The sequence below is a fragment of the Gastrolobium bilobum genome, unplaced genomic scaffold (assembly GCF_033153095.1).
Source record: "Gastrolobium bilobum isolate Gb01-03AN ecotype WA unplaced genomic scaffold, APGP_CSIRO_Gbil_v1 utg16927, whole genome shotgun sequence".
Classification (NCBI taxonomy): Eukaryota; Viridiplantae; Streptophyta; class Magnoliopsida; order Fabales; family Fabaceae; genus Gastrolobium; species Gastrolobium bilobum.
The window spans coordinates 52,037-65,678 of NW_026899944.1; the positions used below are offsets into that span (position 1 = coordinate 52,037).

A 13,642-nucleotide genomic window follows, 5' to 3' on the forward strand; every position below is an offset into this window, starting at 1 on the left:
ACTTTTTCAATTAGACTTTGACAAAAATAAATGCAATTCAAAAGGAGATATTTTTTTTATCTAAGAACCAAGAATCTTGGCTTACCCTATAAGAAGTACATTTAAAAATCTTGGACCCACACAACCCTATTATAAAAGAAATGGTTTAACAAATTTTCGAACAGGATGGGTACTTTTATAATTTTATTCCACTTTTTTACATATATTTCACAACCAACCAAACATAGCATTAATATAATAACTCAATTTTTTTGGCAAAAATATTGGCCTACCAAACAACTTTTTATAACTTTTTCAAAATAAAAAAAAAATTCCGCCATATTCTCTGTAACTTTTTTTCTCGGTAAAAAATATCTCTCATACCAAACGCACCCTAAAGATAATCAATTTTTTCAAAGATTTAAGTCTAAAATAAAAACATTAATATTTTTTATATTATATTGTTAAGGAAATGTTATACTTACAACCTATTTTTGTTTATAATTTTTTACAATTATATCTTAACCGTTGATTTTCGCTAATCAACGATTATCATTTATTACGAATTAATAATTAATTAATAAATTTGATTTGCGAAAATCTTAACTGTTGATTAACGGAAATCAACAGTTAAGATATGATTATAAGAAATTGTAAATAAAAATAAGTTGTAACTATAACCTTTCCCGTATTCTTAATATATTATTTCACGTAAGAGTCCTGATTTCAAGTGTAAATGATGCACAAGTTTTTTTTTTGGTTTATCTGCCCTGTAATAATTTTAATTCACTTTTTATTTTTTATAAAAAATAGTGTGACGAAATCACAAAGACTATAATATTATATAAGGTAACCAATTTTTATAAAAATTTAAACTACTAAAAAAAAGGTCATAATAAATCTCTGGCATGCCTCTATGCAAAATAAAATAAAGTAAAATAAATAAGACATTATCAATAATTTGATGGGAGAAAAATATAGAATTGTTCGCAGCATAAACACAAGTTGCCAGCAGAAAGGGATTTGATAAAATACTTTTTTTTTTTTAGTACAATGATAAAATATTTTAGTCCTACATGGAACATTTCCCTTTTTTTTTTAAATGACATTAGTATTTAATACTGAACTAATGAGCTCAAACCTTAGTTTCCACACCACCAAAATCACTTTTTCCTTCGTAGCAATCAGCCACTGCAATCTTTTGCACAGTTTTGTAGGAATATCTACGAGCAAAGAACACAAACAAGAACAAGTTCACTGTGGTTATAGCTGCCAATAGCCAATAAAAATTGTCCAAGCGACTACTATTCAAATCCTTTCCAAACCAACTCTTCCCATTCTTCTCTGTTATGTGATCAACAATTGTTATCAGCATACTACTGAGGAAATTTGCTGCCCCAATCACACTTAGGTAAAATGCTATCCCTAAGCTTCTCATGGAGTCTGGAACTTGATCATAGAAATATTCTTGCAAACCCACAAGAGTAAACCCATCTCCAAAACCAATAATTAGAAACTGTGGAGCCAACCAAAAGACACTCATTGATAATGAACCCTTCAATGGATCCCTCTCAATAGCTTGAAGCCTCTTTTTCTCTATAAGAGCTGCAACTATCATTGTACTAATAGAGAAAAGCATTCCAAAACCAATCCTCTGCAGGATGTTGATTCCTCTCTCATTTTCAGTTAACTTTCTTAACAAGGGTACTAGAATTTTGTCATAAATGATCACAGAAATTATCATCCCAAAGGCAGCAACAGTGAAAATTGAAGCTGGAGGAATCTCAAACCCTTTACCTATGTTTCTATTCATCGTAGTACCTTGTTTGATGAAGAATGTAGATGTTTGTGCCACACATATTCCAAATGGTATAGTAAACACCCAAATGGGGATCATATTAATTATAAGCTTCATTTCTTCAACCTTAGTCACGGTTGCTAGATTCCAAGGACTCTTCTTCTCAGCTGAATTTCCATCATTTTCAATAATCGCTGCCTTGTCAAGAAATCTAAAAACAATGCCAATAATGAATTATATTTTTAACATATAAGTCAAGCTTAATTTCTTTCAAATTGTAATGACTAAGTGACACTACTTACTTGAGTTTTTTAGTGTGATTCAGAAATCTTCCATTGCTGCATTGAGACTTGGGAACCTCATATAATAGAGCAGGATTAGAAGGGTATGGAAGCTTTCTTTTGGAAATGGCAGCAACAAGAACCTGCAGCATTGGAGTCAAGGGACTCCCAGTTGGTATCCTATAACGATAAAATGGCCTTCCTAGTATGAAAATGAGCAATGAGAAAGCCATAACCCCTGTAAAGATAATATCAGCAACACCCCAATTTATATTGTCTTGTATGTAAACAATGAGGGTCACTCCCAGAATAAGTCCACTGCAGAGGGCACAACTCCACCAATTGAAGAAGGACATTTTTTGCCTCCTTTCTTCAACATGATCCTCATCAAATTGATCAGCTCCAAAGCTCTCCAAGGAGGGTTTGTGCCCTCCAGTTCCTATAGATATTAAGTAGATGGCAAGGAAGAAAACCACTTCATGAATTCTCCTTGGTTCGGTGCATATATTAGCATGATCACATGGCTTTAAGCTCGGTAAGAACCATGACAGAGTTAGGAGAACCAAACCCTGTGTTTTTTTTTCCACAGGAACAAAGTTTATTTAGTTAAAAATTTATAGAATAAAAGGTAAATTAATAATGGAAAAAGAATTCTAAATAAAGTAATACTTTTCTTACGTTGCATAAGAAAATTATTATCTCCTACTCAAACAATAAATAGGAAAGAGAAAAGAGTTGGAGGTGAGAGAAAAAAATTCTTATAAGATCTATTTAAAAAATGTGAGCGTAAGATATAATACTTTTCTTTTGTAACATAAGAAAAGTATTACCCATAAAGTTATCTCTTGTTCCTCAAAATTAAGTTTGTGGCTTATTGACATTTCTACTGTGGATTTGATAAGTATTTATAGGTTTAAGTTTTTTGACAAAATATTTACCAATATAATGCTGCAATGCATGTTCAAATTACGCATCACCCCATGCGCGACTTCTACAAAGGCCTGTCTTGTGTCACACACTATAAGACACACATCACCTTCATGCATGCATTCAAGTCACACATGTTTCCCATGCGCGTCTTGCAGAGCATGACACATGCTTTCCATGCACTTTTTTTGGCAAACTATTTTGCTTCTATCGTGCAATATGAATTTTTTAAAAAGCGTTTTATTATTTTTTTTTCAAGTGATTAATGTTTCTTTTGTTATGGAAGATTTAATTTATCTTTTATTCATATATAAAAGTGTGTGAGATTCATATTTTTTTTTTTTCTCACATGACCCTCTATATTTTCATGTGTATATAGGAAATAAAATTATTTCCTAAAACATGAGAAACTTTAACCCTTTTTTTAAGGGAAATAATACTCTTATGCTACATAAGAATACATCATTTTCCTACACTAATTCGTTTTCCGTGCCAATTAATTTTTCTTTTTTTTTTAATATAAAATATGGGACCCACATTTAACTTCTCTCTACTTTTTTTATCTCCTACAATCCTACAACATAAGAAAACTTAAACCTTTTTTTAAACCCCAAGACAATATCTTTTTGAGTTGCAGGAGGTAATTCATCAAGAAACCATAAACCCAACTAATGATGATAATGTGTATTACTAAAAGTTTTAATGGACTTGTAATTGCTTATAATTGATCTTACCATGATATAAACAATGGATGATGCGAACACAGTGGAGTAACGGCCCACGTATGCATCAGCAATGAATCCACCTAATAGTGGCATCAAAGTGGTGACACCAGACCAGTAATTCACATTCCTTGCTGCTGTCTTGAGGTCTTGATGCATAACCTTTGTGAGGTAAAGGACCAAGCTGGTTGCTATTCCAAAGTAGCTCAACCTCTCGCTGAACTCAATTGCTGAAAAGGATCAAATGAAGATCTTATGGTTAATGACTTAATGAAAAAAAGAAACAACTTGTTTCAAAATTATGAACTATGATCAAAATTATTTTTAGAAGCATATCTTAAAGAGTTGACTTCTAAAAGATATAATATTCATTACTCAATTCTTCAACTGAGCCGGGAGCTACACAAATTCCATTAAGCTAGTAAGGAAAAAGGGAAAAACAAATTTAGATCTCCTACTATATAGTTTGTGATGAATACAGACAAATTTTCCAATGATTTGTTAGCTTCGTGTAATTTAACAATGAGAAAAGTGTGTATCATTTTAAAGAATGTAAAATTATATTATTTTAAGTGAGAGAAAGAGATAGATCATAAGAAGAGAGTGAACAAAAAAAATAAAAGTATGAGTCTCACCTCTTTGTGAAAGTAAAATGACATAAGTTATATCATTTAAAAGGACAAATAATTTCCATTGAAAAATATAAGTTCAAGCAATGATATTAACTTTTTGATATAGAAAATTGGAAATGATTTTAATATATTTTCTTTTGCGTAGATATGGAAAAAATATTGAATGGTCTCCTTATTTCTCTCTCTATCTTCTTTTTTCTTTTTTCTTTTCTCTCTTCTCTCTCACCCTCACTTCCCGGCACACGGGATCACTAAATATTCACTCGTACATATGGAAGATATTATTCAGATTTCAAAGGACCACGGAGGTCGAACTACTTGAAAGGGAACAAGAAACTTGAACCATTAGTCCCTTATATTGTTCTTCGAAGTGCCAATTGGACAAGACAGCAAACAGGTACAATTCCATTCTTTTTGAGTACTTTGACACAGAATATTGGGTTAACTCAGTCTCAAATAGAAACAAAAAGAAAAGATTACCAAAAAAAAAAAAACAAAAGGAAAAAAATTGGTGTTATAACCTATCATCGACTAATGGTCAATGACTCGCTGATTTAACGTTGATCATTGGTCAGTTGCATGAATAAAATATATATAATAAATATAAAATTAAAAATATTTTAGTTAATAATTAGAGTTATTTTAGTGGTAAGTGCTATAAGTTATAATTCATATAGTCTAAGTTCGAATCGTATAAGTGATATTTTTCAAACATTTTATCCTAAATTTCACAAAACCAATTCTTTTTTTGCGCATCTGTTCACAAGTTTTATACTGGGTCAAATGTATAACTGGTTCAATACCTGAACCAGACCGGTTGGAGGTTTGGTTTATGGGTTAACAGGTCAAACCGGCCAGGTCAAGTCAATTTTTATAACACTGGAAAAAATGCATCGATTTTATAGAAAATATGTACATCTCACGGATTAGACTCATATAATAAAGGGATTAACGTTTTTTTTATATTGTGAGAGATACTACACACATATAAAAGTCAGTTGTGGGCACAAATGAGGAGAAGAGAAAAAAATGAGCCCCACACATTTTTATGTGTGTTTAGGAGATAAAATTATCTCCTACAACATGAGAAATATTAATCCCTATAATAAATTATGAAGTTACTAAAATTTATTTTTTAATTAAAAACTATAATATCTCAATTTTCCCCCTAAAGTGAACTCATAATCTTAGATGATCCAAGTCCTTACAATCATAATTTCATTTTTGTTCTAGGATTAACCAATTATTTACATCTAACCCTCGTTCAAATTGTCACAAGATCAGTTGAGTTTTGGTGCGGTAATATAAAATGATTTCATACAAAAGATAATAGATAATCTGTTTAGAGTAGGTTTGCTTTAGAATTTAGAGATATTAAAATAAAGTGACTCTCAATAATTGAGAGTAACTCAAGTTAGATAACTTTTAAAATGAATTCTCACAATGATTCTAGTTAGTGTGCGTTAAAGCAGTTTTTTTTTTTTAAAAAAAAAACAATCTTAACAAAGAATGCTATTAAATAAATCCAACAAATAATATTCAACATTTTAGCTAAACTGTACTACACTTTAAAAAGAATTATATATTACAAGACTCTAAGAAACTCACATTTAATCATCCGTTGAAATTTGTTCAATTAAAGGGATCAATATTGTGAATTCAATGAATAATGCCACTATACTGCAGGGGGATATGCAAAACTAGTGGAAGGTGTGGGTCCTGAATAATTTGATTATTCTCAAGAGACATTACTAGTTTTGTGGTAGAGGATATAAGGTCGGCCACTGCGGAGAAGCACGATATATATGCCATGAAAGCTTCATGCAGTGGTCCATCTTCAGTAACCACATATATTTTCAACCTTTTAAACCCAATACATACTCTGATTTAAACAAGGGTCAGCATATATCAAAAAACAAAAAACAAGGGTCAGCATCTTAAAAAGGAGAATCACTACTAATAGTAACGTTTTTAGTAATAGGGACCCTTAGGCTTTGTGTGGTTGATATCATTTATCATAACATAATGCTCTTTGGAGAGTATCTATTTGTGGGTAGTGGTCTGTGGGCCTCCACCGCTTTTCATGGTCATACTGTTCTTGACCTATCTAGTATCGAGTTCAAGGGAATTGACCATAATAATTATCCTTTTATAGTTTTTGGAGTAAAAGGCTCGTTTGGTGAACATGATAGGATAAGAGTAGGATATGATATGAGGCTAATAATGGTAGGATATGATATGAGGCTGATAAATCTATATCATGTCCTGTGTTTGATGAGCATTAGCATGATAAGATTATATAGAAGGAGAAATAAAAAACAAAATACAATGCAATAAATACAAATATATTGGGTAGAGTTGGAATATATTGGGTAGCATGAGGATATATTGGGTATCCAATATTGATATTCTATCATGTTGAATCCTAACCCAGCTTCCCTCATAGGATAAGAAATCATATATTGGATAGAATAAAATGAGACAATAGGATAAGCTAATCATATGTTATTGACCCACCAAACAAGAGATAAAAGTAGGATATGATAAGTTATCTTTTTTTTTTTTTTGAAAATACTATGATAAGTTATCTTATTCTATGTTCAGGTGCTCCAAAGAGGCTCTGAAAGTTTACATGAAATTTGACGCTGGTTAGGGTAGATCCCAACTTTTTTAAAGATTTCTAAAAGGGATTGCAAATCACACTATATATCAATGAGGCTCTCACATCAGTTAACGAGAATCTAACTCAAATTCTTATAAAATATGAATCAAATCCTTAATCAACTGTATGCTTTTTTATTGACCTTTTTTTCTTTTCATTTTTAGTAAATACTTTAAAGCTTCAACGCACCCACTCAACATATCGATATGGTTATTTATTATCGAAATAACTTACAACCCAAGTTATATTCTAAAATCTTTTTGAAAATGGCTTAAATTTAAAATTGAATCTCTTAAATCTTTTACTTATAGTTTTAACAATTTTTAAAAAAAAAAAAATCAAACTTCATATACAATTTTTTTTTTTACTTTCTTCGCAATCAAAACATAGAAATAAAAATCTGAGCATCTGAAGATAGAAAGTAGATGCTTGTTATTTCAACTTCTTGTCTACAACCATATGAACCAAGCGATGTGCACGTACGGCTTTGAGAACCTTGTCCTCAATCTAGTCTTTTTGTCTTAGGGTCATGAATCAGAAGTTATTCTACTCAAATGATTCAGATTATTGAGAATTTTATACATGAGTGATAAAAACCATATGAAGGCTCAATAACTTAAGTACACATATAGTCTCCATTCATTTGCATACGTGAAACAGAAAATTAATCAATCAACTAAAAATCCAGAACGGGGTTTCAGCAAATTAAATGAAAGGAGCCACTCTTCAATAATAAAGCAGATGCATGATGGGAATGATTCAAGAGAGGTAGATGATAAGTATATAGGTGAAAAAGTTTGAGGAAAAGGCTAATTTCCAGCACTTAATTGAGAACAAAAAGGAGCATAAAGAAAACAGACACACAACAAAAGTTGTCCTTCTAGTATTGAATGCAATAATTTAAGGTTGAAGCAACATGCAAATAATCCTTACCAATAATGAAGAGAGAAGCTTTCCAAGAACCAGTTGAAGCTCTGAGTGGAACCCTGCCTTTGTGATCCACTGAAGAATCATGAACCCATTTCATCTCATCAGCCTCTCCAGGTTTTACTTCCACACTGATCTTCTTCATCTTGCAATGCTGGTTGAGTAGCTAGCTTGATGCAGCTAGTTAGAATAGTTGTCTTTCTAGCTAAAGCTCAAATATTCCTTAATTAAGGAGATAATATGAGAGCTAGATGTGTCTATTGCACTGAGCACCTTTACCTTAGAACCACTTTTATAGAGGGAGTATTTGCTTCTTTTTTAATTCATTATACAATAAAGAATTTTTTTTTTATATCAGTGTCAACCGATAATAAACTTTCATCCGGAACAATTTTGTGAGAAGCAAACATTATTGTCCCAATACAGGATCTATACTAAAAGAAAATGCGATCCTTATTTGGTGAAGGCCTAGAGGGTCTAGAAAATGCGCTCCCTATGCCCATTAACTTTCATGGGACCGCACTGCATTGCATTTACACAGTGCACCTGAATTAGTTACATCTCAGCCAATCACACCAAACTATTACTTTATATTTGTATGCCTTTAATGCCCTCGAAACATTTATATTAGGTGCATGTTTGGTAATATATAGTTGTTTTTAAGAAAATTATTATTTGTTTAAAAAAAACTTTTTGATTTTAAAATAAATTAATCTGAATACGTATCTGGCGGATTTTTTTATCTTAGATTTATTATATATCTGGGGTTAGATTGTAATTTACTTACATATCTTTAATTTTGAAGAAAATTTTAAAAACCTTCTTGTGGCTTATATTTTTAACCCACCCATGGTGGGTGGTTTTTGCCATGAAATAGAAAAAAAAAAAGATAAAAGAAGAATAAGAAGAAAAACAATTTTCCAAACATTTTAGATATCATTACTATAAAAAAATTGAAATGTTTAAAAACTGAAAAATCATCTTATATTTCAAATATTTTGAAATCTATTTTGTCTTTTTTCCTGGTTTCAATCAAATTTTAAGAAAATGATATCCGTGCAAAACTTATTGTATACCCAAATATTTCTTCAACCATTGATACGATACAAAAGAAATCAGAACACCGATGGTATATAAAAAGGGTTTAGCGTGTGTCCTTCTAAAGTATGTAAGTTGTGTTTTTTTGGTGACGTACACAAAGTCTGACCGGTTATATTTTGTGTAAATCTGAAAAGTTATTTTTTTTTTACTTTACACGTCAGTGATGTGACTAGAGAGAAAAAAAAATAACTTTTCAAATTTATACAAAGTATGACTGGTCATACTTTGTGTAAATCACCTAAAAGGACACAAACTTGTATCCTTTAAAAAGATATTTCTTTTTCCCATATAAAAAAGTCATGAGCTAATTTTCATAGTTCAATTCAAAGCTCATCGACAGCACTTTAGGGAGTGTATGATAATCTTTTTAGAATTATTTTTTTTTAATTTTTGTTCTCAGGAACAGAAATTGATAGAAATGAGTGTTTAACAAAATTGGTTTATTCTTTTTGTTCCCAAGAATAAACCATTTCAATTTCTGTGTTGGAAAACACAAAAAAGAATAAAAAAATTAATTTTTTTTGTTTCCGGACACAAAATGAGAAATACTTGTCTTTCTCAATCACTCTCCACCATTACCATCATCCCATCATCGTCGTTGTTGTCATCGTACCACCATCGTCGCAATCACTATCGTCACCACCACCATCATCGTCGCAATCACTGCTTTCGCCACCACCACACCATCATCACTACGCCACCACTACCCCCACCCTCACCACCATTACCATCATTGTTGTCGTCACCACTACCACCATGTCATCACCATTATCGTCACCACCACCACCACTACTATAACCACGCCACCACTATCATCCTCGCAGCCACTGTCGTCGCCGCCGCCACCACTACTATGCCACAACTGCCACCACCACATCATATGAAAAGGAAAGTGATGATTCGAAATTTTTTTATATTTAATAGGAATAATTTTTTATTCTATTATTTGTTGTGTTATCAAACACAATTCTCATTCTTGGAATAAAATAGAACATGTTATCAAACACATTTTTTTTCTAGAAACTATTTCAAGGCAAAAAAATAAAAATAAAAATATTTTTTTTCAGAAACAGTATAAGGAAACAAAATAGTTTTCATACACATCCTTAGTTACACACTTAAAAAGTATGAAAAAATGTTACTAGAGAAAAATAAATTGTATATTAAAAAAATCATGATATTTCAACAATTATGTATCTTTTATTCCTCTATTTTTTTGGTAATATTAATTCTATACATCCTTGTCAAGAGAACAAGCAGCATGCCTTTTTACCAAACAAAAAGCTTAAAATTTATAGTGCAATTGAATGCCAATAAGGTATTCACACTTCAAGAAAAAGGTGTGTGTCATGCCCAAAATGAGATATTGCCAAAAAGTATATATGGGAATTAATGGGGGAAACTGTTATGATTTGTGTGCTTCATGTCCAAACTGCAAATGGTTTATCGTATACTTCCTGCTTTAGTCACCTTTCAACCATTACCATTCAACAAGGTGCGAATCTTCAAAAGTGTAAGATGTCAATGCTTAAATTTCCTTATGGTAAATGCTCTTATAAAAAGAGGTTGTCAATAGTAAAATTATATTGGAATGAAATGAACACGTTTCCCTCATTTGGCTTGTTTTAATTAAGTTTTCTTCCTTGCTTTGCTTGCTATTGGTTGCTTTTGGGCTCAGCATTGAACCATACTCAAGTTTCTTTCCTTTCCTGAAATATTTTCAATCAATCCTTTTGTTCTAAGTGGATTGAAATTCAAGATAAAATTGCTTTTACTTGTAATTAATTTTGGAGAATATACATATGCAATAGATCTTGTTATATGATATTTAGTATTATTGCTAACAAATTAATGATTTAACGAATGAAAGAGGGTTGGTTCAAGTGGTATATACTTTATTCCGCTTAAGTAAGGTCTTGGGCTCAAGTTATTGGAAATGCAGAAAATTCCCTTTGAGAGAGTTAGCACCACCACAATATGGATGTTTCCGGCTCGAACAGAATTGCCTCCCATGAAGGATACATGTGGTTTCTCAAAAAATAAAATAAAAAATAAAGCTATATTGAAGTGGAATTTAAGCTAAAATCATCACGTTAATGGATAAATTTTCTCATTACCATTCCATAATCTATTCTACTAATTTTTCTTAATTAATTCATATTCAAATTAAATAATTTAGGACAATTAATTTCTATTTTCATGCTTTTTATTAAATAAATATAATATAAATAGAATTATTAATATGTCTTTATTTAAGCGCATAAACTTTTGAATTGAAATGATTCTTTATATTATATACGAGTTTCTCTGACTAAGTTTTTAGTTCGATCATCGCTATCCCTCATTTTATTAATAATAAATAATTAAACATTATTCATCCTTCGACAGAACTAATGACATTTTTATATGATTATACATTCTCATGTGATCAAAATAAACTCCAGATCATTTTAGTTATGGATAGGCTTACAAATGTGCTGTCAACATTTGAACCAAATTCAGTGCCTTTGGCATTTCTATGTTGGGACATCGGTCCCTCAAATCAAAGCGGAAGCGAATCGCAAGTCGGCACGTCGAGCTCGGAACTCAGAGGTCGGCTTAAAGTCACCAAGTCTGCCAACACATAAAAATAGAAAAATGTAGAAAGAGAGAGAGAGAGAGAGAGAGAGACAGTCCAATTTTAACGTGAAAAACCTTCTTCAGTGTGAAGAAGTAAAAATCACGGGACACTAGTCCAGAAAATCTTTCACTATGTAGGAAAGAAAGATTACAAAAAGTCAAGCTTCCCTAATTACACTATAATTACAATCAAGCTTCACCAAGTATGGTGGTAATCTCAAATGTCTCTAAAGAGGCCACACTCAAACTTCTCTCTAGAGATACTCTCAAATTCTAAGCTCTAAGCTTCAAAATCTCTAACCTAAATTACAATGGTCTTCAAGTGTATATATAAGGTGAGGAGAACCATCTGCCTTCTTCCAGAATCTTCTTCAATCATTATGGTGGTTGGGCAGACATTGAGCCATGTACCAATAAATGAGGTGCATGTCAGCATTAATAGAAGAACTACCCCAACAAATCTTTCCTTTTCGACTTTAATATGTCGGGTTTAGCAATAGCTAGCACCCTCGCAACAGTCTTCAAGTTTTCTTGCTAGTACCGGCTTGGTTATCATATCGGACCTTGAGATCGGTGTGCACTTTGACGAGTACGAGCTATCCATCCTCCTCCACATCTCGGATCCAATGATACCTCACATCAATGTGTTTACTACAAGAGTGATAGGTTGAGTTCTTCACTAGATGAATAATGTTTTGGTTGTCACACTTTAGCTCGTACTTGTCTTGATTATGGCTGAGTTATAAAAGAAACTTCTTCATCCAAATCATCTCTTTACAAGCCTCAATTGCGGCTATGTACTCGGCTTCGGTTGTCGTAAGTGCCACACATTTCTGTAATTTTGATTGCCTTGAGATAACTTCTCATGCAAAATTCATCAAATATCCTATGGTCGATTTCCTAGAGTCGGTATCTCCCCATAAGTCAGCATCTATAAAGCTTTGTAGCTCGGCCTTACCTTCTCCAAAATGAAGGCATAAAATTGTCGTTCCTTTGAGATACTTAAAGATCCACTTGACGGCTTCCCAATGCTCTTTGTCAGGGTTTGACAGATACCGGCTCACCATTCTAATAGCATACACCAAGCCGAGTCTCTTACATAACATAACATATATCAAGTTTCCAATGACGAACTGGTCTTCATCATCTCATCTTTCTCTTCACCAGACATCGGACATTACTTTTGGCTTAGTTTTATGTGTGCGACTAAGGGGGTGCTAATTGTCTTGCCTTTTTACGTGCTAAATCCCTTCAAAATCTTTTCAATGTATTTTCCTTGACTCAGCCATAGTAGCTTTCTTTGTCAATTTCTAATAATTTTGAATCCAAGTATTTGCTATGCACGACCGAGGTCCTTCATTGCATTGGATGAGATCAACGCCTTCTTCAGGGCGACTATCCTTGACTTGTCTTGCCCTACAATAAGCATGTCGTCAATATACAAAAGCATAATTAAAAAATATGTGGCCTCATACCTCTTAACAAATACGCAGTGGTCGGCCTTTGTCTTCATGAATTTGTGCTCAATCATGAAGGATTCAAATTTCTTGTACCACTATCGAGGTGCTTATTTCAACCCATATAGACTATTCTTCAAACTAGACCTTCTTTTATTGAAGCTCATAACCCTTCAGGTCGCTGTAAGAACCCGCACCGTTAAATTATGAATTAAATAATTAATTATGAGTTTAAGAAATAAATCCATAATTGACCTTGGATAATTATTAGAAGACTTAAATAATTACTAAAAGGGCTTAATAACGCTGAAAGTCACTTTTCTCACGAAAAGTGCAGATACCGATTCTGCTTCACGGTATAAGTGCGTACCGGTGAAGTATCCCAAAAAATTATAATAAGTGTATGAATATTCCTAGAATAATATTTAGGATTGGTATGTCAAATTTGGAGTCAAAATACTGAGAACTGACTAAGTGTGCCACCGGGCAGGTTATTTGTTTTCACTGTGGCAAGGAGGGCCACTATGCCAGAGATTG

At 32.3% G+C, this 13,642-nt stretch overlaps 1 protein-coding gene across 2 annotated transcripts; it reads right to left on the reverse strand.

Moving 5' to 3' along the window:
• Window positions 1–981: 981 nt before the first annotated feature.
• LOC133294309 (protein NRT1/ PTR FAMILY 5.6-like) lies at window positions 982–13,161 on the reverse strand. Of its 2 annotated transcripts, XM_061492966.1 has the most exons (5): window positions 13,138–13,161; window positions 7,935–8,037; window positions 3,720–3,937; window positions 2,080–2,627; window positions 982–1,988 (listed from the first exon to the last, which is right to left on the reverse strand). In XM_061492966.1, the coding sequence occupies exons 1-5, from the start codon at window positions 13,159–13,161 to the stop codon at window positions 1,115–1,117; spliced, it is 1,767 nt and encodes a 588-aa protein (XP_061348950.1). In that variant the 3' UTR covers window positions 982–1,114. The 2 variants fall into 2 exon arrangements, with proteins under 2 accessions (XP_061348950.1, XP_061348949.1); XM_061492965.1 differs by lacking the exon at window positions 13,138–13,161 and having other exon boundaries at window positions 7,935–8,298.
• Between the last annotated feature and the right edge of the window lie 481 nt (window positions 13,162–13,642).

Bases quoted from the DNA above. Each gene is read 5' to 3' on its own strand.
- LOC133294309 (XM_061492965.1), bottom strand. From the start codon at position 8,073: ATGAAGAAGATCAGTGTGGAAGTAAAACCTGGAGAGGCTGATGAGATG. The intron at 2,628-3,719 runs GTAAGATCAATT...AAAAAAACACAG, and splicing joins CATCCATTGTTTATATCATG to GGTTTGGTTCTCCTAACTCT. The intron at 1,989-2,079 runs GTAAGTAGTGTC...CATTGTTTTTAG, and splicing joins AATCACACTAAAAAACTCAA to ATTTCTTGACAAGGCAGCGA.